We start from the raw sequence: 27829 nt of genomic DNA on the forward strand, positions 1-27829 counted from the left end.
CGGCTCATCCTGCAAAGTGACACATCTTGAAAAGTTGCTTTTAAATTTTTATTTAAAACTGCTGAATGAAAGAGATCACCACAAATGCTGTAACTGATCATTTAAGTAACACTGTTACAGGCTTCTTAAAAGATGTTTAAGATCACAGACTGTAAAAGAAATGGGAACTAATAGCAATCATATTTTGCTCTGAGTATGTCGCCCAATTTGTTAATAGTTTTGGCTGGGTTGGGTATTATAGATAACTTTCTTTTGAAATACTATAAAAATAAAGAAGAATAACTTAATGGAATATCATTCACTGGAAGTTCTCGAAAGAAGTTTCAATGGACATTAAACAATTTGTCCACAAACTTCATAGAGCTGTCACTCACTTTTGTAAATGAACATTACTTTAAGAATTGTTCTGTTTCTTTTTCCCAAGACCTTATACAACTTATACAGTTCCTTTCTTCCTTTTTTTTGTTCAGCACATCTATCAGAGTAGTAAAATACACAATACTCAACCTTCGCTTTCTCTTCTGACATCATGTACAATTCTTGTTCACTCATCCAGGCTTCTGCCTCTGCAGCATCAAAATAGTACTGTTGGGCTTTGTGAGACTCCACCAGCCGATTGTGCCGCTTCTCTGTTTCTTCAGACAATAATTTCCAAAGTTCTCGTAGATCTGATAATCTCTGCTGAATAGCTTTAGCACTTGGGGAATCTGCAGCTACAGTACTTTGGCTTCTCTCGAATATATCGTCAATACGTGGTTTATGGCCTTGAATTTCCTTTTGAAGAGTCTAGACAGGACAAAAATACATGTAGCCTTATTACTATAACAGAAAACAATTACAATCTCCATTGGTTATAGTGAATGCATCCAATGAACATGATTTACCTACCACAGGTAATTGCTATTAACTACTGTAAAGTTATAGAATGTGAAGCACCTTGACCATTTGGCCTGATGAGCTACTATATCAAATGCAGTTGTTCCTTTTAAAAGTGTTTGCAATCTGCCATACTCATGACCTAATTTTAAGACTATATAAATATTGTTATTTTTAATCATAAACTTTGCGTTTAGTTGGGTGCTTGGAAGGAAAGGTTTCAAATACACAACTGCTGCACTATTGCTGAGACAGCCTTGCTGTGTGCTGTTTGGTAATTTTAGCTTTGTTATAGGTTATATGTGAGATTATTAAAGGACTACTGCCAGAAAAATGTAAACTGGTTAATGAATGTCTTTCACTGATCATCTTGTTTATGGTTGGCCAGAGACTTTTCACGGACTTGTCAGCATATAGCATCTGTACATGACCCATCGTAGTGTTCTCTAGAGTATATGTTTCATCCATGATCAGGGAAAACAGCAAGGAGGTTCCAACCAGACTAAAAAAATCTTCACAGATTACAAACAAGCAAATAAAAAACAGGAAATATAAATTACAATTAAAACATTGCACTTCATGTTCCAAATACCCGACTCAAATAAATTATTCCAGCTTTTGAATATATGGTGTGAACGCATTAGCTGTGACCTCAATCTAAAAACTGTATTTAGGATGATGACTTTTTGAGAGTCAATTTTCTTGAAAATAAAAACCCTGTTGCTAACCTATGATTGTCATCTTATACCAACTTAAATACTGTGATGTCTAGGAAATCAATGTTTTCCTTGTGAGTTGTGGCTTTAAATTTAATAGATAGTTGACAAATATTGATGAATTCTTCTAATTTGGTTTCTGCATTCAAATACCCACTATGTTAACACAAATACAGAGGAAAGTGTTACTGCCTGACTGCATCACATCACAAGTAAGTTATGAGAATAAAAATGTAGCCCCCAAAAATCAAAAAGTAGCACTCTAGAAAATCTCAAAAGGAGTCCTGGGGGTGGGGGGGGGGGGGGAGCAAGAAATAAAAGTTTGGGACAAACAGATATGATTAAGAAAGAGCGAGCGAGAAAAACAAAATAATTTCAAATAATATTTTCATTGTAATTTTTTTAAAAATCAGTTGAAGGAGTAAAACTCACAACTTATAAAATTTTCTTGCTGCACAGAGGTACTGTTCAGCTGTAATCATCATGTATTACACTGTTACAAACTCACTTTCTCTTTAATATGCCATAGCTATAATGTTACCAACTATTTTTAACACAACACCAAGAGAAGAATTTTTGCTTCCATAAAGTCATGCCATCAGGTAGGTTGCTGGCACCATCTTGTCTCTGGAACAATTTTCTGAGGAGACATGGAGGATGACAAAAGGCTCCTGCCTGTAAGTAGATATTTCTAACCAACCTATTTAGAGATGTTATTACAGATATTTGGAACAGGTGGAGCCTGAACTTAGGTTTCTTGGCTCAGAGATACTTGTCTCACCATTACTACTGTCACAAAATTTGGGCTGATGCTTCTCACTCAAAAAACCAAGCATACAGTCCAAGGAAAGTGAAATCTGTCTCAATATGATCAGAGGTATAGATAGAGTAGACAGCCAGAGACTTTTTCCTAGGGTGGAGGTAGCTATTACGAGGGGGTATGGTTTTAAAGTGAGTGGAGGTAGATATAGGGGAGACGTCAGAGGTAGGTTCTTTACTCAGAGTGGTAGGGGCGTGGAATGCATTGCCAGAGAGGGTAGTGGAGTCGACCTCATTAGGGGCATTTAAGCGGCTATTAGATAGGCATATGGATGATAGTATAAGGTAGGGGTGGAGGTTAGAAAGACCTTAGGTTTAGGGTAAAAAAGTTCGGCACAACATCGTGGGCCAAAGGGCCTGTACTGTGCTGTACTGTTCTAGGTTCTATTAATATGCCTCTTTAGTACATTCAGTGCACTGTACCAAGGTACTACATACGTGTATTTCTTCAATCTGCAACATATGTACCACTGTATTTAAAAAGTAGTTTCTGCACAACACAAGTGTAGCATTTAAGTCAACAAATTAACAAAGTCACATTATCTTTTTGGCTGTTATAACTGACTGCAACATGTTAAATGTGGCCATTTTAAGTGGTGGGCACTGTACGTCAATATTGTTAAAATCACAGTTTAGTTTACCTGATATTATTATCATTTTCCAACTAAATTATGATCATTACATCACATTTTCCATTCTTTTACATCACAGAAAAAGTAACTTGCATTGAAGGGCACCTTTCCCATAATCAAGACTATCCAAGGTATATTCAAAAAATTATTCTTGAAACACAACTGTTATAGCTTTTTTAGCAAATGTGGCAGTGAATTCATAAATAGCAAATCATCACAAGCATCAATAATATGAATAAGCAGTCAATCCACTTCAAAAAGTGCCATAGGACTCAACCATAAAAAGAAGGATAGTTTGGTTTAACATCTCATTCCGAAGACGGCACTTCCGACAATGCTGCGAAATATTAGTGTGAATTACTTTTGCAAATCCTGCATACAGACTGGAAGCCACAAGCCTCTAACTCAGAAGCAATAGTCTAAGTCAATGGATATTTTGGGCTATTAGGTCACTATCAGTGAAACAATCATGCTTTATTTTCAAAACATTTGCATTATATTTTTCATTTTTCACCTGATTTTTCTTGATCAGCATCTGTACAGTCTGGAGGTTATGGCCATGGTCAGTGGATGTTGCAAGAGGCATGCGTTCTTCAGCCCACAACTAAAAAGATAAAAATGAATCTCATTGCTTGTTATTCTCTTTTATAATGCCCAATATCAGTACTTGTATTACTTCTTTTTATGAAATATATTTTATCTTATGCAATAAATTTTTTTGTAGTTGGCTTCACATTGCCATAAACTTTCTGTGTGTTGTACATTTTAAAAGTGTATCTTTGAACAAGGAGAACCTAGGACACAGAATACCTGAAAGTTTACAAGCTTGTTATACAACCGTCCTTCAGTTTTATAGAACAATAAGAGTTTTTTTGTTCAAAGTATTAACTGATTGCAGTATAAATTTGTAATTTTACCATTTCTCTACCTGTTCCAGTTGGGAACAAATTAAATAAAGGCATTTCACATAAGTCATTAGGTATAGGTGTAGGCAATTTTATCTCTACTAGCAATTAAATGGCCTTTCAAACATTATTAAAAAGTACAATGAAGTTTATTTACAAGACTGTACGCACTTTTGAAACACATTAAAGTATTGCAGCAGCATCAGTTATTTTGTAGCCAAGCAATGTAATCTCTGATCTAACAGGTTTTAATTTACAAAAAGATTGACCGTAAAACAGCAACATAGAAATTGTGTCTAATTCAAACCACAACAAAATTTCAAGTTGACATTCTCTGTTTAAATGACATACACTGAGACTTCTACTTACAATTTCATCCTCCAGATCTCTGTTGAATTGATGTATTTCTTTAGATGCCAACAAGTAGTGTTTCCTTTCATTTAGTGGTTCCAGTAGCTGCAAAAATCTCTTTTCCACTATTGTGCGTTTGCTATCCACCTCATCAATATCTTTACCCTCTTGGCTCAAAACCTGGGCCTGACTCTTCAGTTCCTCCACTTCTTTCTTTCGTACTTCAATCTGATTTTCTAACATCTAATGAGAGGGGGTATGAAAAAGAAGTTTCTAACTTACACCAAATGACAAATCAGCTGAAATAGAATTCCTCCCTGTGTGATCTGCAATTATTGAGAGAACAAAAACCGACCTAATGCAAAATCGCAAAACTGTTAACTGAACAGTAAAAATTAATTCAGCATACGAAAGTTATTTCATTTTTAAATTTCACACTCTTGTTTTCAAATTCCTGCCTGGTCAATTTTTTCCATGTCTCTGTATCCTCTTCCAGCCTTAGACTCTTCCAAGACTTTGTGCTACGTTACTTCTGTCTTTTATCCTCAATCCTAACTGCTCCGCAATAGCAACCATACTTTATCTGCCAAGGTCCTAAATTCACAAGTTATCTCCCTAATCCCTGTCACCTCTCTTTTCTCTTTTAAGATGCTCCTTAAAAACTACTTTTATCTCCTCTCCTAATATTTCATTAAGTGGCACAACATCACATTTGTTTGAGAACACTCCTGTGAAGCACCTTGGAAAGATTTAATTAACTTAATTTAACACCTTAAATTTAAGTTATTGTTGTGGATTCATAGCAAAAAGCTAATACTAAATTAGCAAAGTACCCCAAAGAAGCCACCCAACTACCCAGTCTGAATCTTATAATTTCTAGTGAAAACATGTTATTCCTCATTATCCTTACAGCTTAGTCTACTGAAAAGTAAATGAGCTACAGAAACATACAGTCATCCCTAGGGGATACATCACCTAGGGCAACTCGCACTCTGTAGTCCCCCAGAACAAATCACACAGTGTGCCCCCACCATGTGCCTCCAGCTGCTCCTCCCAATTGGCAAACAAAGGTCAAGTCCTGCCCCACCTCCCAAACCTTGCTTCCGGATCCCAGGATAGGGCCTGAGGCAGTCACCCCCATTTGAACAACCCTAAAGATGATCCTGGAAACATAGTGTGTATTCGAAGTTTCCTGATGACAATTTCACTGAAAGTCTGTTTAGACAAAAAGACTTAATCAAAGATATGGATTTTTTTAAAAATTCCTGATGTAGTAAACTTCCTACTATATCATACCATCTTGAAAAGGATAAGGTGTAGCTGGGTACTCTATTATACTGCAATGAATTTTTGAAAGATGTCATTATAATTTTCTCTCTGCATCAAGGTTTCATATCTATATACTGCTATTATGACATGAAAACATAATTTGACATAATGCTGTATGCTACTAAAGCAATGAGAATAATCTCTAAGCTCCAACATACACTTAATCACCAAGATGCCCAACAAAATTGTGCTGGACCATTCATTTTGAAATGGATGACCAGAGGAGTATTAAAACAAAAGGCACATTTGAAGTGAAAACAGCAAGTGCTGGAGATCACAGCAAGTTAGACAGCATCCATGGAGACAGAGTAAGCTAACGTGTTGAGTCTAGATGACTCTTCATCAGAGCTTCAGCTCAAAATGTTAGCTTGCCCTCTCTCCATGAATGCTGTCTGACCTCTGTGATCTCCAGCATTTGTTGCTTTCAGTACAGATTCCAGCATCTACAGTAATTTGTTCCGGCACTCTTGAAGGTTCAGTTGGCCCTTGCTCCCTTGTCTAAATGAACATGTTGGGTAAATACCTGTTGTTTCTTGAGTAGAATGGAGACACTGGTAAGGTCCTTGCCATAATCATCAGACTGGAGCTGTCCTTCCAGGTTATGTAGCCATTTGTCTAAATCGGCACAGCTCTGGGTGAAAAGCTCTGCTTTGTTGGCATCAAACAGACGCTGAGCTTTGGCCTGTGTAGTAGATTCCAGTTCTTCCCACAAGTGGTGTAGGGCTGTCAGCTTTTCCTTTACAACCACCTCAGTCTCTGGTTTCTCTGCAATTAGCTGCATTCCTTCCTAGAGGAGAAATTAAAATTATTTTCAGTATTACCAGTTTTTGCAGTTGTCCTAGTAATGGTGGAAATTTAAGAAAACTACGGTATGTAGCTTAAAGTGTTTTTTTTTGTATTTGACTCTAAAATAGAAGTACTTGAGTATCTGAATATCCTGTTGTGCTGTATGATTTAAGAAAATGTGCACAATATTAAATAAATTTTGCAATGAAATCTTAACGCACTAAACAATAATGAGAAACTGGACAGCGAGTATGGCAGTATACTTGTGTGTGGTGTATAATGCAGAAGAATTCCAGAGGAGCTGAGATCTCAAATTCAAGATGGTGCATGGAGGGATTCACTAACTGGTTACAAGGTATTCAACCATAATTATGAGAACAAGGTAATCCAGGTTGCTTTTTTAAAACTTTCCAAAATCTCTCAGATGGCACTAACCTTTTTACGCAATTCGTATGAAGGCACAATTTGTGTACATATGGCAACCACTCAAGTTAATAACACAAGTAGTAAGCACTAGCTTTATCCAAGCTGGAATACTAAGATGGTACAAACTAACTGACTTGAGCGAGGGAATGCGGGCGTGCAGGGGGAGAGAGAGTGCTGGGGCGGGGGGGGGGGGTGCGGAGGGAGCACGAGTGAGAAAGTGTACGCACGAGTGAGAATACATGAGAAGCAAGCACCATTACTTTAACACTGTAAGGTTTAACATTGTACATGTCTAATAATTAGTATTAACTATTTTATCACCATCACAAAAATGAAAAGAGAAGTGAGTGAGTTAGTTCTCTGAATCTGTGAACTAAAGACAAAATCTAACCTGCAATATATTTATCACAGAAAAGTGCTTGGAGCATTCAAAATTCTATCAAACCTTATCAATTTTATCCAGCCATTCTTTGTTTGATGCAAGCTCTGCCATAAAAGCCTGATGTTTCTGCCATTTGCTGTGCAAATTTCTCGCTTCATCATAGGACATGTCCTGAGCAGTTAGCATCTTTTCACTGATCCAAAGAGATAGCTGTAAAAGAACACAGAACATAGAACATTACAGCGCAGTACAGGCCCTTCGGCCCTCGATGTTGCGCCGACCTGTGAAACCAATCTGAAGCCCATCTAACCTAAACTATTTCATCATCATCCATATGTTTATCCAATGACCATTTAAATGTCCTTAAAGTTGGCAAGTCTACTACTTTTGCAGGCAGGGCATTCCGTGCCCTTGCTACTCTGAGTAAAGAGCCTACCTCTGACATCTGTCCTATATCTTTCACCCCCCAATTTAAAGCTATGTCCCCTCGTGCTAGCCATCAAAACATTATCATTTGAGGAATACAACTTTAATTATCTACAGTGAGATACAATACAGTAAAATATGTTAATTTGGTAAGAATGAGTTGTAAAGCAAGCTTACTTCCTGACAGTCTTGAAGGAACTTCTGAAGATCTCTGTTGTCCTTAAGGCGCATAAGTAGTTCACTGGCAGCCTCACGGTTCTTCTTATGTCTAAAAGTTAAATTTAATAGTAACATTTTTTAAGAAGTTATTTACACTAATTTTTGTAAATTAAAAAATAATTTTACTTTTTTTTTAAAAAAAGTAACTCTCCTTAAGATTACAAAGCACTCATTTTTAAATTCGTAACTTTTCTTCCCTGTTACTGCACCCTGATGAAACAGGGCTTTTGAATGGGCCAAAGAGAAAGGAATTTGTTTATCCATTCTATACATTAAACACAATATTATATCTTGAAAATGACATCACAACACATAAATGTAACACAAGCCTATGGTTCAGATTTGGTTGAAAGTAAGGACAAATCTAAAATAATTGAGTCCTGAGGCACTTCCTGTAAGATTTAAATGCACCCCAGTGGGACATAGGCTGAAGAAGAACAGCAAGGGGAAACAAACATTGGTGGGAGCTTTTTATAGAAAACCAAGCTATAGTACTAGTGTCAGGCATGCTACAAATTAGGATTTTAGAGATGCATGTGATGTGTGTAATAAAGTAATAATGGGCGACGGATTTGTATACAGACTGGGTTATCAAGTCAGCACTAATACCGTTGTAAAGGAGCCTTTGGAAAATAGAGGTGAGATGATAGAGACTATAAAAGCTTCCATCGATATATCATAGGAAAGAGACTAGCCAGGTTAAATAAAGACTCATTACTAGAGGGGTCAGGAGAATTTATAGCTAAAAACTGTTACTATATCATATTAAAAATTCTAGTTGCTTTCCTGATTAATTACCAAATTTTGGTACTGTAATAGACATTCAATGGAAATTCCTTTTATATGGTATGTTCTCCAACAAAATTCCACTATTATTTAAAAAAAAAACACTTACAATAACAGAATTTTCAGAGCAAATACTTCATGAATATAGAATATTAAACTCATGGGTTTACAAGAAGAAATGAACCTCTCTTGATTAGTGTTTTTGTACCTTTCATCAATTGAGTCAACTTTTTCCTGGATTTTGTCAGAATAAATATTGCCATCGCTGACTAGTCTCCTGCCTGTCTCCACCACTCCATTTATCTTATCTTCATTCGCATCCATGGTAGTCATGAAGTCCTCCTGCTTCTTAATGGCAGCTTCAGCAGCCTCTAGTGTGGTGGGCATTTCAGTGTGCGCCAACACATACTCCTTTATTTCAACAAAGGAAGGAATTGCCAGTCAGCTTTGTACTGCTACTTGTAAGCTGAGAAGAAATACATCGATTGCACATAAAATGACTAGCTCCACCTTTAATATTATTCATGCTCTGTGCAAGATTTTTCTAGGGACAGGTTGGATTACAGTCCAGTGGTTTCCAAATTCTTATAATTCCCTTTATATTGTTACATTTTACCTCTTAAATTTTGATTTGCATCCCGAGGTGCAACTTTCTTCCTAAAAGTACTGAGAATGTATCCACACCAGATGTAATGCAGCAGTTCAAGTAGGCAGCTCACCGTCACCTTAAGGACACTTAGTGACAGGCACCAAATGCTAGCAATATTCACATTATATGAAAGAATAAGAAGCATATTTTGAGTAATGCTAGTTTGAAAAAAACCTAGTGACTACTAATCAAAAACAAAAGTTTATCTATTTTATTGTTTGTATCTGCTCAGCTGAGAATTTTCTGCCGATCTTCACCAAAAAACAACAGCTTTCAAACAGCGGGCCATTGGAGTTTTAGTTTGCATCAGATTTAAGTAAAATTTTAAAAAGTGAAGGAAAAGTTATAATGCACTAAGGAATATGCTAGGTCGATGCTAGAAACATATCAAATGTTCCAGGACGTATGGTGGAACTGAAAGTCAATATTAAATGTAAGACCATACTTAGCTTACCTGATTGTTGAGGAACCCCTCTGCCTGTTTTGTATCTCTTAAGAACAGTTGGTATGAATGAGATTGAGACAAGTGATTCTGTCTGTTCTCCCACATTTTGTGCAGCTCATTCCATCCAGTATCCAAAGCCTGCAGGCGCTGGCGTAAGAACATATATTGTGCATCTGTCTGTCCCTGTGTTACCATTTCACCCATATCACGCATTTTCTGATAGTCTTCTTCATAATTATTAATTTCATTTTTGATGTTTTCATGCTGGGTGAGCAGCTTCTCCCCTTCTGCCAGGGTGTTGGGCATATCTTCAGAAGCAATAGCAGTTTGGGTTCTTGAAAGCCAGGATTGGAAGTCATCCAAATCGCGCAGGAATTGCTGAAGCTTGTTTGCCTCACCGAGTGATTCTTCTCGGTTCTTCAAAGTACATTTCATTTCTTCCCAGACATCATTAATTTCTGAAAGACGGCTCATAATAGCATTTGCCTGATCAGGATGTTCAGCAGCTAGTCTTTCAGCTTCTTTCTGCAGATCATCTAGCTTAGCTTCAATAGCTGTCAAATCACGCTCCATTCCAGTTAATTTCCTTTGGAGGGCCATGACTCCAGCAAGATCATTGCCCAGATCTTGCGTGGATTCAATGACTTTGGTCTTTTCCCTAATCCAAGACTTTGTTTCATTGCATTCAAGGTGATAATTCTGAATGCTGAGTGCAGAATTGAGTGCATCTTTCTTTTGGTCCACTAGCTGACGGAATTGACTCCATCTAGAATCAGAATAGAAAATGGAATCAAATTTCCAGACAAACAGAATTTTGTCTTTCTTGGCCACAAGAAAACTTGAAGGGGTAAGCAACAAGCATATTTAAACTGCCGCCCTCTACCACACAGGTTACTGCTAGCTGGAGTATTTAAAGTCAGAACGATTGTCTGTGTGCTTTTACCTTTCTGTGGCATCTATTTAGACTTGAACCCATTCAAGTTCGATATATGAAATATTTCACTCTACGATAAACTGACAAATATCTTTTGAGTGAGGAATAAAATATGCTTGTTTGACATCTTGGTTTTAGGTCTGATCCATGTAAATAAAAAACATACATGCAACATAACTGCTTACACTGCGTTAAGTAACAATTGAACACAAATCTAGTGAACAAGTGAACAAACACAAGTGTTAAGCTAGTTGGGTATGACTGCAAATTATACCCAAGTCTAATTAACTGACTGCAGATGGTTCATACTATACAGAATTGGACATTAGACAGCTGCAGCAAAATTAAAATGAGGAATACACTTACTGCTCCCAAAGTGATAAGGTGGAAAATAATGCTATTATAATTCATTTGATGCATCAGTGTAGAACCTATTGACCAATTTAGCCAATATAACTAGTGGTAGCTTGAATTAGATGGTAGCAAAACAATTCAATGTTATATAAGCATTCTAGAAGCATCTAGCAGGAATGTTACTTCAGGGGATATGCACCAAGATTGGTAAAATCATAATCATGCATAAAACTAGACAAAAGATTTTCTATAAGTATTGGTGCTCAACGCAAAAATAGTTCTTTTCACAGAATTTGATTGAGAAATTCTATTTTTGAATTAGTCATAATATCTATCCTTTGGGTGCAAAACGTACCTTGTATTTAGCTTATCTTGCTGTGCTTTGATCTCCTTTTCACTGGGATGCCCGCTGTGGATCAACTGACGAGCAATCTGGTTTACCACTGCTATACGAGAAGCTTGGTTGTTCATTTCTGGCTCCAGACTTTCAAACCTGAGGTAGAAATTAAAAAAAAACAAATAAATCAAGAGTTTGAACATGGGCTTGATTCCCTAATTCTTTAAAAATTAAAATATTGCATGGTATTACTAAGAAAAGCTTGGGAACATATAGAAAATCTAATATTTAGTTACTTCTTTATTTATATAATGTATTCTGTCTCCAACTTTCTATCTTCTTTTTCCTTAAGTGAATAAAGCAATTTATGCAACAAAAGGAAGTCAATGATACTTACAGCTTTCTGCTACTCTTCCACAGTGGGTATTCAATATATGAACTGGGGTAAATAGTACTGGTAGATTCCATTTGTGGAGATAGGTCAGATTAGCTCAGTCTTATACTCACACATAATGCACTGTGGCACACTGTTTCAGGATACGTTACTGAATAGTCATTAGGAGCGAAATATTGGCTGAATTTTCAGTTCTCAAAACCAAAGGTTTGCAGACACATTGATCGAGAATTCAGCAGTGATCAGATAACTCAATCCAGGCCAAAGATCCAGAGATTTGATAACTTGATAACTCAGTAACACAAAACAACAGCCGTGCATTTAATCACTGAACAATAAAGAGTGGTTATTCTAATGCAGTGGTGGCCAACCAACTGGGGGTCCAGATTGTAAACCAGTCTTCCAACTACTGACTCCATCTATACTTCCCACTGCCTCAGGAAAGCAACGAACATAATCGAAAACTCCTCCCACCCTAGTTATACTCTCATCCACCCTCTTCCATCAGGCAAAAGATATAATAGTTTGAATACATACACGAATAGATTCAAGAACAGCTTCTTCCCCGCTGTTATCAGACTTTTGAACAGACCTCTCAAAAGTTAATTCTGATCATTCTCTCTCTGCACCTTCTGTGACTGTAACACTATATTTTGCACTCTGTTCTGCTACCCAGATGCACTTTGTATGGTATGATCTGCCTGTATGGCACACAAAATAACAGTTTCACTGTATCTCAGTACATGTGACAACAATAAATCAATCAATGGCAAACATTAACCTCATCAAAAAAATTCTGAAGTAATAAATTGATCAGGTGGAAGGCATTTAAAAGTGATCGCAGGACCTGATTACAGGATTTTTGCCCTGAATCCCAGTAAACCCAATTTTCAGTGTGGGCTTTCCTCTAATTTAGCTGCCTCAATTATGAGGGTAGAATTCTAGATCCCAGAATTTTTGGAGTTACGCCATCGTCTGTTAAATGCGGTTCAAAGATCCTACAAGAGCCGTAAACCACAATCTGAACTCAAAATCTTTTGGAAGGCAAGCTCAAAAGGTGTTAGTCATGCCCACTCCTCATGCCAAATTCATGCCAACTCATGCATTCCACCCATGGCTCCTTTCAGCCTCATGCCATTACTGCTTATCCCCAATTCCCCCCATAACTTTCACTGCCAACTCACGGCTCTTCCATATACATTTACCCGATCTACATGACGTACAACAACACTGGGATAGAGTCAGAGTTATACAGCATGGAAACAGGCCCTTTGGCCCAAACTGGCCTATGCTGACCATGGTGCCCACTCAGATAGTTCCAATTGCCCGCATTTGGTCCATATCCCTCTAAACCCTTCTCATCCATGTACCTATCCATACGTTTTTTAAATGTTGCTATTGTATCTGCCTCAACCACTTTGTCCGGCAGCCCATTCCATACACACACCACTCTCTGCGTGAAGAAGTTGCCCCTCAAGTCCTTCTTAAATCTATCCCTCTCACCTTAAACCTATACCCTCTAGTTTTCAATTCCCCATCGCTGGGACAAAGACTATATGCACTCATCCTATCTGTGCCCCTCATGATTTTATACACCTCAATAAGGTCACCCCTCATTCTCCTACGCTCTGAGGAATAAAGTCCTATCCTGGCTAACCTCTCCCTATAACTCAGGCCTACTAGTCCTAGCAACTTCCTCACAAATCCTCTTTGCACACTTCCCAGTTTACCTATGTCATTCCTGTAACAGGATGACCAAAAGTGTACACAGTACTCCAAGTGCGGCCTCACCAACGACTTATACAACTGTAACATAATGTCCTAACTCCCATACTGCAGTGAACTGCTAGAAATATAATTTACCTATTCATAATTCTCTGGAAACAAAGTGGTATCACAAAGCACGTCTGGCTGAGAGTCTAGATTCATAAAAAGATTAACTCTGTAGGGTCCTGTTGAACAGCTGATGAGAACTGTTAGCACTGCTTGACTGACTCTGTGGTTATAAGTAGTTTGACCATTCAGGGCAATTTCTACTGAGACAGATGCAGCGAGTAAAGAAATTTCCAGGCCAACGTACTTATGAGAAAGCATCATTCTAATAACATGTTTCTTATAAAAGCCTTTAAAATGCTCTGGAAATGTATCTATATCATACTTTTCATTACTATTGGCATTTGACAAACAACATCTAGCTCTTCAGATATCGAGTTCTTGAGCAAATTAAAAAAAAACTCTTCTTGTTTTTAGGTTTGCTGACCTCTGACCTAGAAGCGTGAAGTGATTCATTTTGGAAGGTCGAATTTGAATGCAGAATATAGGGCTAATGGCAGGATTCTCGGCAGTGTGGAGGAACAGAGGTATCTTGGGGTCCACGCCCAGAGATCCCTAAAAGTTGCGACCAAGTTGCCAGGGTTGTAAAGAAGGCATCTGGTGTGTTGGCTTTCATTGGCAGGGGAATTGAGTTTGAGAGCCGTGAGGTTATGCTGCAGCTCCATAAAACTCTGGTTAGACCACACTTGGAATATTGTGTTCAGTTCTGGTCACCTCATTACAGGAAAGATGTGGAAGCTTTAGAGAGGGTGCAGAGGAGATTTACCAGGATACTGCCTGGACTGGAGGGCAGGTCTTATGAGGAAAGGTTGAGGGAGCTAGGGTTTTTTTCATTGGAGCGAAGAAGGATGAGAGGTGACTTGATAGAGGTTTACAAGATGATGAGAGGCATAAATACAGTGGATAGTCAGAGACTTTTTCCCAGGGCAGAAATGACTATTATGAGGGGGCATAATTTTAAGGTGATTGGAGAGATGTGGAAGGTAGGTTCTTCACACAGAGAGTGGCGGGCGTGTGGAATGTGCTGCCGGCAGTGGTAGTGGAGTCAGATACTTTAGAGACTTTTAAACGACTCTTGGATAGGCACATGGAGGATAGTAAAATGTACAGTATGCAGGGTAGATTGATCTTAGTAGGATAATAGGTCGGCACAACATCGTGGGCCGAAGGGCCAGTACTGTTCTACGCTCTATGGTCTAGAATATTTAATTTCAATTTCAATTTTCATTCACATCTCATATAACATGGGCCTTGAATCATTAACCATCTTTTACCTTTCATAATGTAAACACTTTATTCCTTACCTATGTTGGATAACCTCGAGATCTTCAAGTTTTTCTGGGATCTCCATGCTGTTCAGCCACTGCTCCTTTTCATCAATCCATAATTCACAAGCATCTGCTTCACTGAACATCTTATACTGAGATAGTGCATCCTGGAGGGCTTGTTTACGAAGACGGGCCAGTTCTGCTAACTCCTTATAACGCTCCTCAATATCAGTTAATCTACCTTCTACTTCTGGTGACTTGTAATACTCATCCGGCAAACTTTGTCCTTGTTCATGTAGTGCATCAATGATCTGTCTGTAGCTTGCAACCTCCTCACCAACATCTTTGTGTTTCTTCACTAGGGCTTGAGTGGAGTATTCATCATGACCAACATCATTACTGGAGACAATCCTCAGAATATCTAACATCCACACATCAATATCATCACCATCAGCTTTAAACTGGTGAACATTAGCAGCTTCCTCCAATCGCTTTTTCTGAACTGCAGACAGTTGTTCAAGGTGGGCCCACTGCTCCTGAATGTCTTTAATTCTCTCCTTAATCTTTTCTGATCCAAAGTGCTCCTCTGATACCATTGCTTCACCTTCTTTTATCGTTTGTTGAAGAGGTCCACGCCGTCCACTCATTTCATCCTCAAATGCCTTGTGTTTGCTGAGAAGACGAATCACACTCGTCAGATCCTTGCCATAGTCAGCTGATGAAAGTATCTGCTCTTTCTCCCGGATCCAGCCTTCTTCCTCTGCCATCTCCCAGAAGAACTTCCAGAGGCGTCGGGACTCTTCCAAACGAGCCCTTCGCTCGGCTGCCAGCTGACAAAGTTCTTGGTAACAGAATTCCAGGTGGGTCACACGATCACGAATAACTTGTGGGTCGCATGGTTTGTAACCTGTAGGGGGAAGGACAAGAAAACCCTCTTTCAACATGTTCATAAACTTACCAACAAAACCCACTTCAGTTGAGTTTAATTGTACAGCAACAGTATAGAATCCTGTATGCTAGCTGGGACTCCCACCACTTCTTAAACAATTATTTCATTAAGTTTCGGCTCCTTTTATCCCCCCCAATAGTTATGTATGGAAGTCAGATTGAAGATGATAATGACTAATGCACAGGGTTACAAGCCATGTCATTTTAAAGTGGCCACAAAACGACACATTAAAATAGCTGTGAAATAAAACCTTTCCTCCAGTTTCCTATTTATGTGAATATGATTTACAAGATTCTAAATTTAACAATGTGTAATTTTGTAGCATGTTACAATTTTTTCCTTATTGCCATCATGGCTGCGAGCTTTTTAAGACAAATCAGAGTTTAACTCTACCTCTAGTATCGCTCAATGGTACACCATGTGTCTTTCTCAGCAGGAACAACTGATGCACAATTAAGAAACTGAAACATGATTTCTCATCTCCTCTGCCTCCTTCAGGGAAACCAAATGCATTTCTGGTCTGCACTGATTGTTCAGTGCAGAATCTTCAAAAGGCACTGACTGATGTGGGCATTGATGAGAAAGTTGGGAGAACCGCATGAGGTGAGCAATGGGTAGCTTCCTTCCACTGGGAGCAAGAAGTCCCATTTTCCACCCAAGTATTGAACGAGATTCTCGCTAATGAATAGCAACAGTCCTATATAGAATCCTCATTACTACACCATCTCACTTCATTGCTATTTGTGCCAATCCCATTCTCCCATCTACCGGATAGAAACTAGATGTCAACAATTTCTGACGTGAAAATTAGGAGATTATGATGAATGGAGCACCATAGGGTCTAGTGCATAGTTAATAAGGCACGCTTGGGAGGACAGTATGGGAAAACTCACTGGGGCTCATGGTGTGTAACCCTCTATGAATCTCTCCAAACATGACACTTAGTCGATTTCTGTTAAGGTTCAGTCCTCTATCAAAAAAGCATATTACCCACTGAGCCATAACTTTGGCACCCAAAATAATACTTTAAAAGCCAAGACAGAAAGACATAAAGCTTAAAACATACCTTCACCTTCAGAAGCAAATTTCTGAGCAGAAGCATTGACAACTTTCACTCTGTCAGCCTGGATAGCAATATCAGCTTCGACTAGTGCATGTTTCTGGAGGAGATCCTCAACACCAAGTAAATGTTTCCCATAGTCTTGTGACAGCAAAAGAACCTGCAATAATTTCAACAACTTCCATTCAGTATTATGACAAATATACTGGAATCAACAAAAAGGATTCATAAAGCATCGAATAACTTCTTTAAAATGGAATTTGAAGTTACCTATTTTGTATATGTTCTATTGAAAAAAAATCTTGGGTACATTCATTTGCTAGTTATATTTATGTAAATAAATTCCACAGTACACCTCTACAACATTGGAAAAGTTGATTTCTCTACCTTCATTTCATCCATCCAGTCCATGATATACAGCATTTCCTGAAAAATCTTTTGCAAGTTGAGATTCATCTCCAAACGATGACGACGAGCTCGGAGTAATTCCAGTAGGTATTCCCACAGTCTGTACACATTCTCTTTCCTTGCAGTGATGCGTTTGATGTCATGGTAATTCTCTGCTTCGAGCTCCTTGGCCACAGCCACTACAGCCTGCACTCGCTCTTCATAAGCGGCAATGTCTGTCTCAATAGCTTCATGCTTCTTAGTAGCAGCTTCCACAGCTGGGAGATCAAAACCAAAATTGTCCTGTGGCACAAGAGTTAGAAGTCATATTAGATGATGGCATTTTAAAATATTCAGAAAGACTAATATCTGTGCGTAGAGCAAAATGGATGGGTACAGATTAATAAAGTATACATTATTTTCAGAAGCCTACCAAAAAAGATTAAAAAGTATTTTAAAAATCCTAACCTTTAAATAGTTGCATCACACTGTAGCACAACTGATTTCAAGTTGTCTTTATAGAAAGGTATGTGGCTGAACACAAGATTTTCTCAATTTTACTCACTTGCCTCAAAATTATGAATTTTCTTGCCTGAACCCATCAAACGGTAGTCAAGATAATAAACAGTTACCTTCCTCTGTCAATGACAATATGTAATTAACTAATATGACAACTTCATTCATCGCTATGATCTATGATTTAACCAGAAAGTTTGCAACATGGTGAGGGCAACTAAGTTTCAGGATCAGGAACTTATTACTGCTTGTGGGACTGTAACAATAATTCCAGCATTGTCTTCACCAAAATCTCCAAAGTGCTCATTTTAAGGCAGTGGAGTGGAGGAAATCTGCAAAGAGCTGAAGACAGCCATCATCTCATGCTGGTAAAAAAAAACAAACATTGTTTATAAGACCAGGAAACACAAAGACAAGTTTGAAGAGAATGACTTCATCATCCAAGACCTCATTGACATCAAGAGGAAACTCTCCATGAATGGCAAAATGACAGCAAAGCAGAGAGAAGAACTCATCAAACAGCAAAGGCAGATTTACAAAGAATAACTGGGAAAATCAAGAACCAATGATGGTCTTAGAAAACTGAGGAGCTGCAATTTCTTACCAACAAGCATGACACCTGGGGCTTCTCCACTGCCATCAAGGCAATATATGGACCCAACACCCTTGGCCTTAAACTGATGCGTAAGCAAGGAAAAAGCCTTTTGGAGGGAGAGAGAGAACATTAGCCTTCGAAGAAGAAAACATATCAAAGAACTCCTAAATTGCAGAACAATTGTAGAAGAGGACGTGTTTGAGGAAATCCCCGAACTGCCCAGCAAACATTATCTTAGACAACCAGCTGGCGTGGCAGAGGTTGAAGCTGCCATAAATACATGAAGAATAGAAAAGCTGCACAAATGTATTGGATTCCAGTGGAGATTTTCAAATTTGGGGGAGCAGAGTTTACCTGTCATCTCCTTCAATTGTTCATGAAAATCTGGGACAAAGAAGAAATCCTTGATCTCAGGAAGAATGTCACTATCACCACTGTCTTCAAGAAAGGAGACAAAGCGACTCTGGGAATTACTGAGGAATCTGCCTACTCTCCATTGCTGGGAAGATCATTCCCCGAATCCTCGCTTCCAGTCTCTGAAGAAATCTGTCTGGAAGGTCAGTGCAGCTTCCACAAAAACTGTGGGCCTTCACTGACCTGGCCAAGCTTTTTGCATCAGTCAGTCGGGAAGTGCTATGGTAGATCCTATCAAAGGTTGGCTGTCCAGGGAAATTCATCAGCATTCTCCATCTCCTCCAGACATTGGTGACAGGCCTCTCCAGCAATACTATGATTGAATACTTTGAGGTCAAGCGGGCATGTTTTATCTCCCCACCCTTTTTTCCATCTTCATTGCCATCATCCTTCAACTTGTCAAGAACAAGCTTTCCAGTGGTGTGGACACTGTCTACTGGAGAGATGGAGAAGTTTTCTACCTCAATCGGTTGAAATTCAAGAGAAAAAGAAACATTGAACTTGCTTGGGGAATTCATTATTGGAATGATAACATCATCTCTGCTTTTGTGGAAGAGAATCATCAAGCCTCGCTATTGCTTGCGCAGAAGTATACCAAAGAATTGGTCTCAGCCTCAATCTCAAAAAGACTCAAGTCCTTTATCAAATGGTCCCAGGGCAGGTTCTGGTGAATCCTGCCATTTAGATCAACAGAAAAATCCTCCAAACGTGGAACATTTCCCCTACCTGGGGAGCCACCTCTCATTTAAAACTGACATTGATGTGGAGATCCAACACTGCAGCATCCAATCCACAAGCATCACCTTGGAATGTCTAAGGATGAGACTCTTCGATAACTGTGGGCAGCACGGTGGCTCAATGGTTAGCACTGCTGCCTCACAGCGTCAGGGACCGGATTCGATTCCAACCTCTGGTGACTGTGTGGTGTTTGCATGTTCTGCGTGGGTTTCCTCCAGGAGCTCCGGTTTCCTCCCACAGTCCAAAAATGTGCAAGTTAGGTGGATTATCCATGCTCAGTTTCCCATAGTGTTCAGGGATGTGTAGGTTAGGTGCATTAGCCACAGGAAATGCAGGGTTACGGGAATAGGGTGGGGGTGGGTCTGAGTGGGATGCTCTTCCCAGGGTCAATGTCGACTTGTTGGGCCAAATGGCCTGTTTCCACACTGGAGGGATTCCACGATAACCAAAACATTTGTACAGATACCAAGGTCCCTGTTTTTAAGGCAGCTGCCCTTCTGACTCTTTTACATGGCTCTGAAATTTGGCACCTCAAGGCCCTGGACAAGTACCATCAAAGCTGTTTGAGACAGATTTTTCACATCAGTGCCCTTGAAGGAGCCAACAGCACCAGCAATGAGATCATGACCATCAAAAACCAACTTCCATTGGGTCAGCCACATGCTTAATATGCCCACGTTCTGACTGCCTAAGCAAATCTTCTTTGCCCAGCTCAAGTAAGGCACTCAAATAAAAGGAGGGCCAGGGAACCACTTCATAGGCTCTCTGAAAGTTTACCTCAAGAAATGTAACATTGATATCAACACATGGGAGACCCTTGTCAGAAGAAACTCAGAGGAATCTCCTGTTCGAAGGTATACAATTCTTTGAGAACTCTAAATAAAAGCTGAGAGAACTGTGGGTGCTGTAAATCAGGAACAAAAAGAGTACTTGCTGGAAAAGCTCAACAGGTTTGGCAGCATCTGTGAAGAAAAAAATCAGAGTTAACATTTCAGGTCCAGAGACCCTTCATCAGAGGTTGAGGGTCACCAGACCAGAAACGTTAACTCTGACTTTTTTTCTTCACAGATGCTGCCAGACCTGTTGAGCTTTATCAGCAACTACTGTTTTTGTGTCTTTGAGAACGCTCTTTGGCAACAGAAAGTACAGAGAAGGAACCTGAGAAAGGAATGCTAATACTCAAGGCCAGAGTCCAATTCCATTTCCCAGAAACACCTGGCAAGTGTGTGGTCAGAGTTGTAGTTCTAAGATCAAGCTCATCAACCACACAAGAACCCAAAGAACCCATGATCAGTGACAGAGAATTTTCTACGTGGACAATAATAGTAGGGAATGATTATCAATGACTTTAACATTAGTGCAGAAGTTCTGGAATCAGGCACTGAAGAATAAATCCATGATCACAGGTCTCCTTATTTTTGTGTACCACCATATTAGTGATGCTTATTTAGAGATAGACTGCAAGAGTTGTGTTGTGTTATGCTCTGAACTTGGGCAGCAAAAAGAGCTCTGGAGCTGCAAGAAGCACCTGAAATTGTTTTTTTTGTGATATTTGACTGTGGTATTTGTTCCTAATTGAATATTATCAATGATAATATATTACCAGTTGCATTTGAGTTTTATTAAACATAGGTAAGGAATTTTATTTTTATATAATAAAAATGAGCTCTTCGTATTTACAAAGATCATCTTATGTACAAGCAGCAGTTTATGTAATGATTAAATTAAGAATGGTAGTATCAGCCTTCATCTTCACTCTCGTTTAATTCTCAGCATTATAAAAGCATTCTAAAACCTTGATGGTTTCATGTACAAAACGAATTGATTTAAAACTATATTATTTGTGCAGTGCATTGAAATTCGGGTAAAACATCACCTGAGAAACAAGGCGCTGGTTTTCACTTAGCCAGGTTTCCCTCATAGCAGCTTTACGATCAAATCGACGTGCAAGTTGTTCCAGCTTTTCTTGTCTGATCAACTCAGTCCTTAATGCCAGTTCTCGTTCATGTTCAGCTTTTTCCAGTCTTTCCCAGGCCTGTAAGATTGGTATTCAGTAATTTGCCAACCTTTAATGAATTAGTTACTCACAACTATATTAAAAACAAAATGAATAATAACTAATGTTCTCCATTAAAATTAAGGTTACCTATATTAGATGAAAGCGGTTGAAAATAAAAAAAACATACAAGTGAAGTTTTGTTATTTGTGACTCAGTCATGTGGAGACAGACTGAGCAATACAAAGGAGCCATCAGAAACTTGTAAACTGATGCTAAGACGATAGACAGAAACATGTCTAAATTGCAACCAAAACTCCATAAAGATTTGCAAATACTACTGGGCCTCAGTAAAACAGAAATCTTGAAATCTTTGTGGGTGGAAAAAAGGGCCATAATTTCAGACTTCTGTGGGATAACAATCAACTCCAAGCAATTTAAAAGAGGTGAAAACATTCAAGTAAAATACTTAATGAAGGAATTCAATGCACAAATGAAAACTTTGCTGTCAACCTTTATCATACGTACTGTGTTATTTTGATATCTCTTATTTCAATCAAAAATAAGAAACCACAACATTATAGTTAAACAAAGGACTGTCATCCTCTATTCATATTTGATCAGCAGATGCGTCATTGGGTTGAGCTGGAATGCAGACTTTTTTGTATAAAGACAGGGTTGTGGTGATGATGGCAGCTTGGGCGAGTTAATTAATCTCCAAAGGGAAAATATGATGCATAATGAAACATGTTTTGCACAAATCTTCTATCATTGAAGATCTTCTGTGGCTGGACATAGTGAGTAAGGAAGGGCTTTTATGAAAGAGATTAAAGATTACTTTTTCACCCAGGAATAAAGAACACTCTCCCTAGAAAAGATTGTGGATGCTGGGTCAACAAATTTTCAATTTTCAAAGGTATGTTAGGTAAGAGTTATCAAGGAATATGGCGGGTAAATGGCAGTGAGATACAGATCTACTGTGATTTAATAGAATGACAGAATGACTCCAGTCCCGAATGGCCTGCTCCTGTTCCTGTGTGTTCAACCAGATAGCATCAGAAATAATAATTTTTCAGCACAGAGTGGCTCTGGGACTAGTGGAGTCAGAGTTTTTCCATCATGGAAAGAAGCCCTTTGACCCATTGTGTCTGTGCTAGTCAGCAAACGTCCATCTGTTCTAATCTCATTTCCAGCCTTGAATGCTCTGACATTTCAAATGTTCAGCTAAATAGTTCTCAAATGTCGAGGGTTTCTGCCTTGACCATACATTTAGGCAGGGAGTTCCAGATACCCACAATCCTCTGGATGAATTTTGTTGTTCCCTCTATCCTCTAAACCTCCTGTTCCTTACCTTAAACTCCCACCCGCCAGGTTATTAACGCCTCTACTAAGGGAAAATTTTCTCCCTATCTACCATGCCTAGGCCTGTCTGAATTTTGTACACCTTAATCAGAATTCCCCCTCAGCCTTCCCTGCTCCAAGGAAAATAAACACAACCTATCTAGTCTTTCTTCATAGTTGAATTTGTCCAGCCCAGGCAATATCCTGTTTCTCTTCTGTATCTTCTCTAGTAATCACATCTTTCCTATGGCGTGGCGACCAGAACTGCACAGTGCACCAACCATGGCCTAACTAACGTTATATACAGCTCCATCATAACCACCTTGCTCTTCTGTTCAACCCTTTGACTAATAAAGGCAAATATCCCATAAGCCTTTTTAGCCACCTAATCTACCTGTCCTGCTGCCTTCAAAGATCTGTGGATATTCATCCTAAAGGTCCCTCTGATCCTCTGTATTTCCTGTGGGTTGAGTAGGTTGGACCTGTACTCACTGCAGCTTTGAAGAATGTGATGTGACCTTACTGAAACAAATGGATTCTTAGAGGATTTGACAGGATAGACGCAGAAAGGTTATTTCCCGCTATGGGAGAGTCTTGGTCCAGATGACATAATCCCTGAGCAAGGGATCGACCTTTTAAGATAAAGATGAGGAGGAAATTCTTCTCTCAGAGGATAGTGAATGTGCTGAATTCCTTACTATAGATGGTTACTGTAGAGGCTGGGCTGTTAAATATATTCATGGCTGACATAGACAAATTTTTAATCATCAGTAAGGGAATCCAGGGTGTGGAGAAAAAGCAGAAAAGCTGAGGATTATTAGATCAGCCATGATCTCACTGAATGGCACAGTAAGCTCTATGAGCCAAATAGTCTATTTCTGCTTCCATGTCTTATGATATTGAGAACCAGGGTCTGATCATAGAGATAGCTCATGGCTTTAACAGTATCTTAAAGGAGTGGTAGGGAATCAAAACGCACTGGGATGAGAGACAACAACACAAGACAATACAACAGAGAGCTATTGTTTAAAAAAACACAAATATTAGAAGAAATGCTATTCTCCAATGCTGTACGGCCCTGTCATGATCAAGCATTTATCTACCATCTATTCCTGACCTTTCCTTATGTTCACCTAAATTTTGTCCCTGCTGGATACTTTCCATCATAAGATACCATTTGGAAATGGGATAAGCCAATACATGCCAATTGGTTCAATTTCAAAGGTGGTGTCAGAAGAGGCGCACCTGGGGCATTCACCCACAAATTTTTAAGGCTAATATGACAGATTAAGAAAGCAGATCATGGGAATCCTGAACTTTATAAATTAAAGAAGAGTGAAAAAGACAGATGTTTATGATAAACCTGTGATAACACTAATTCTGTCCCAGCTGTAGTATTGGGTCCAATTCGCCACAGCCATACTTTAGAATGAATGTGAAGGTTTTGGAAAAAGTGGAGAGTGATTTACTAGAATGGTTCCAAGGATGAGGGATTACAATTACGTGAGTACTCTGGAAATGCTAGATATGCTTTTCTTAGAACAGTGATGTCGAGAAGAGATTTGGTAGAAGTGTTTAAAATTATGCAGGCTGAAGGAAATCTGTTTCCAAGGCTGAAAGGGCACAGATCTGAACTACTTGCTAAACGAACCAGAATCAACATAATGAAAAACTTCTTTTCACAATAACCAATTGGGATTGGAATACACTGTGTTTCATGACGCGTTCAGATTCAACAGCAGTTTTCAAAAGAGCATACGATAAACATGCGGAGAGATATTTGCTGAGATGGATCAGAAGAGTGGAAGGTAGGACTACGGGCAATAAATGTGGAGGTGGAAAAGCACAACCGGCCAGACAGCATTCGAGGAGCAGGATAGTCAACGTTTTGGGCCACCTTGAAGAAGTTTTCCTCCTCCCTCTGAAGAGAGCTCAGTGAGTCTCTCTCCCACTGCATTCCTCCTCTTGGTTATCTCCTCTGCCCTGAAGCTCTTCGACCACATTCTGAAGCAATCCTGCTATGACAGCCATGTGCCCTTCCACGCAGCCGGCTTATCCCCCAAAGACTCCAAATAACATGAAGACCATTGCAATTTGGACCCAATCGTGACAACTTCTATCTACAGCACCTCCTGGGCATCCAGAAATGGTTTTTCCTGTGGAGTCTCAGCTCCACACTCGCAGCCATGCATCAACACCTTCTCTCCCTGCAGTCAGCCCTGTTCCAGACCTGCAGGGGACCACTACTGCCCTTTGTCCTCAAGAGGATCCACACCCTCAACAAACGTTTTTTCTCCACCAGTCCTGACGAAGGGTTTTCGCCCACAACGTTGACTTCCCTGCTCCTTGGATACTGTCTGACCAGCTGTGCCTTTCCAGCTCCACATTTATTGACTCTAGCTTCCAGCATCAGCTGCCCTCACTGTCTCCAAATCTGGAAGGTGGGACTAACTAGATCGCTCTCTGGAAAAGCCATGCAGGCTTGATGGCTAAATTACTTATCTCTGTGCAATTCTACTGTACTATTTGAAGCTAATGCACTCAACTGAATTCTCATCTTCGGCAAAACCCAGAAACCAGCGGTGCAATAAATGCTAGCCCTACTCAAAGGATGTAGTTGCCTGCACAAACTACAACAGGCTTCTGACAAGATTAAATATATTTCCGTCAAGAAGGAAGCAAAACAAAATGAACACTTTTTCATAATTACCTTGTTGATATCGGAGATGAGTTTGCCTTCTCTTGGCATATACACTTTCTGATTGTTTGCTCTCATTTTGCTTTGAATGGTGAAAAGCAATACTTCAAGATTTCCTTTCTCTGTAAACCTATGTCAGAAAGAAACAAAGCATCAGACAAGAGCCAAATCATTTTAGATATTACTTAATAATAATGGAAATTTTATTCTTTTAGCGTTTCTGTTGCAAAACTCAACAGGCGACGTCCAAGTTTAATAGTGATAGAATTAATTGTAAATTCCAGAAAATTGCACCTGGCATACATGAAATGAGCTTACATTGCTCCTGATGATGGCAAGAGATGAGAGCTTTGGCAAATCAGAACTGCCCATTTGTACTGTGAAAAGCTCACTCTCAATCAAATAATTTTCAACTTTGATAGACTAGGAGCAGGTAACATTTGTTCTGAAGAAGAAGGGTCACTGGACCCAAAACGTTAATTCTGCTTTCTCTCCACACATGTTGCCAGACCTGCTGAATCTCTCCAGCAATTTACATTTTTGTTACAAGAGGCAATGTCCTGATACTTCAAAACAGCACACTCAGTGACAAGAGTTTTCAAAAAGCTTGACAATATTCAGTAACAGGGCTGTCTGCTTGAATGCCAGTCCTTCTGCTGTCTTAATATTCATTTCCTTCCATCACCAGCAAACTATAACTAACAGTACACGTTATCAGTAGGAATGCAAACCCAATTCTACAGTACCTCTCAGCCCCTTGTGGTAGTGAAAAGCACAACAGCAAAACCGAAACAACATCATTTCCCAACAAAATACTAACCTGATTTAGACTTAAAATTCCATTCCTTTACTGCGGCTTGGTAAAATTCTGAAATTGTCTATCAAGTCTCAGTGTCATCCATCTCCATAAACTTAAAAAAAAAGTTAAACTACTCTGAAAAGCTAGCTAACTATCATCATCTACCCAGGTTTCTTCTGTTAAAATTCTAAACAGTTTACCTTATTTGTGCATTATGAGTGTACTGTTAAGTATACGGAGTCAGATAGCTATGAGAAATGTTCAATAATCAGCTTGTATTTATGTTTTCCCAAGTGACTTATGACGCTAATTTAAGAAGCAATTTAGTAACTTTTAATAATCTTACTTTGATGGTTTTTCTACAGTGCGATATGTGTTAAAAGCTTGTAGCTGCTGCTGTACGCCAACCAGTGAATTGGCAAATTTCCGATTGTTCAGGATAATGATAGTCTGTTCGATCCACTCCAGCAGGTCAGATGCCAGTGATTCATATTTTTCTATCATTTTTTCCGTTTCAATTGCACAATCAAGTACCTGTCACAGGTGAAAACAGAACAACTTTAAAGCAACAAAACTCAAGAAATGTCAAATTTGCAAAAAGGATATTCCACAATAATATCAGGAAATAAGTTCATCATAGATTAAAGAATCATTACAGTGTGGAAACAGGCCCTTTAGCCCAACAAGTCCACAATGACTCTCAGAGAATCCCACCCAGACCCATCTCCCTGTAACCCACCTAATCTACACATCCCTGAATACTACAGGCAATTTAGCATCGCCAATCCACCTAGCCTGCACATCTTTGGACCAGAGGAGGAAACCGGGGCACGCGGAGGAAACCCACACAGACACGGGGAGAATGTGTAAACTCCACACAGACAGTCGCCCGAGGGTGGAATCGAACCCGGGTTTCCTGGTGCTGTGAGGCAGCAGTGCTAACCACTGAGCCACCGTGCCACCCAGAACGCTTCACGAATTTGTGCATCATCCTTGTGCAGGGGCCATGCTAATCTCTACATCATTACTATTTTAGTATATGTGCTGCCGAAGCGAGCACAGTATATAAAGTTCTGGGATTGTTTAATGTGTTAATCATATTCAAATGGATTCCTTGGAATGAGTTAAGTGATGGTAACATGATCAAGGAGGTCAGGTAGCTCAAACATTTTAAGCCCAGCAACCTAACTGACTAAATAAATACTTTGTCACCTTTTAAGGAGAACTGATGGCATTGATAGGCAGACGGAGAGGTAGTGGACAGGAAGCAGAGAGGCTGCAGAATGACTTGGACAGGCTAGGAAAGCGGGCAAAAGAAGTGACAGATGGAATACAGCATGGGAAAGTCGGAGGTTAGGCACTTTGGTAAGAAGAATAAAGGCATACTCGATTTTCTAAATGGGAAAAGGTTTCAGAAATCTGAAGCAGAGGGACTTAGGGAATCCTAGTTCAGGCTTAAGGTTAACGTG

The 27829-nt window shown here is 39.3% G+C and overlaps 1 protein-coding gene and 1 non-coding gene across 3 annotated transcripts in view; both read right to left on the reverse strand.

Annotated features, from left to right (window-relative positions):
* Window positions 1–27829, reverse strand: part of sptbn1 (spectrin, beta, non-erythrocytic 1) — a 390719-nt gene that overhangs the window by 191923 nt on the left and 170967 nt on the right. For both annotated transcript variants that reach the window (XM_048601480.1, XM_048601481.1), the window contains 16 exons: window positions 26707–26894; window positions 25574–25691; window positions 21403–21561; window positions 17264–17566; window positions 16883–17036; window positions 14904–15774; window positions 11391–11528; window positions 9757–10513; window positions 8862–9064; window positions 7826–7916; window positions 7286–7432; window positions 6152–6415; window positions 4318–4542; window positions 3558–3647; window positions 508–786; window positions 1–9 (listed from right to left, as the gene is read on the reverse strand). In XM_048601480.1, coding sequence (XP_048457437.1) covers window positions 1–9; window positions 508–786; window positions 3558–3647; window positions 4318–4542; window positions 6152–6415; window positions 7286–7432; window positions 7826–7916; window positions 8862–9064; window positions 9757–10513; window positions 11391–11528; window positions 14904–15774; window positions 16883–17036; window positions 17264–17566; window positions 21403–21561; window positions 25574–25691; window positions 26707–26894 — 3996 coding nt within the window. The remainder of the gene's footprint in view (window positions 10–507; window positions 787–3557; window positions 3648–4317; window positions 4543–6151; window positions 6416–7285; window positions 7433–7825; window positions 7917–8861; window positions 9065–9756; window positions 10514–11390; window positions 11529–14903; window positions 15775–16882; window positions 17037–17263; window positions 17567–21402; window positions 21562–25573; window positions 25692–26706; window positions 26895–27829) is intronic.
* On the reverse strand, window positions 27317–27420 carry LOC125484127. The gene has a single exon (XR_007262982.1). It is a non-coding gene; the product is annotated as a U6 spliceosomal RNA (small nuclear RNA).

Source organism: Rhincodon typus, chromosome 9, assembly GCF_021869965.1.
Source record: "Rhincodon typus isolate 14 chromosome 9, sRhiTyp1.1, whole genome shotgun sequence".
Classification (NCBI taxonomy): domain Eukaryota; kingdom Metazoa; phylum Chordata; class Chondrichthyes; order Orectolobiformes; family Rhincodontidae; genus Rhincodon; species Rhincodon typus.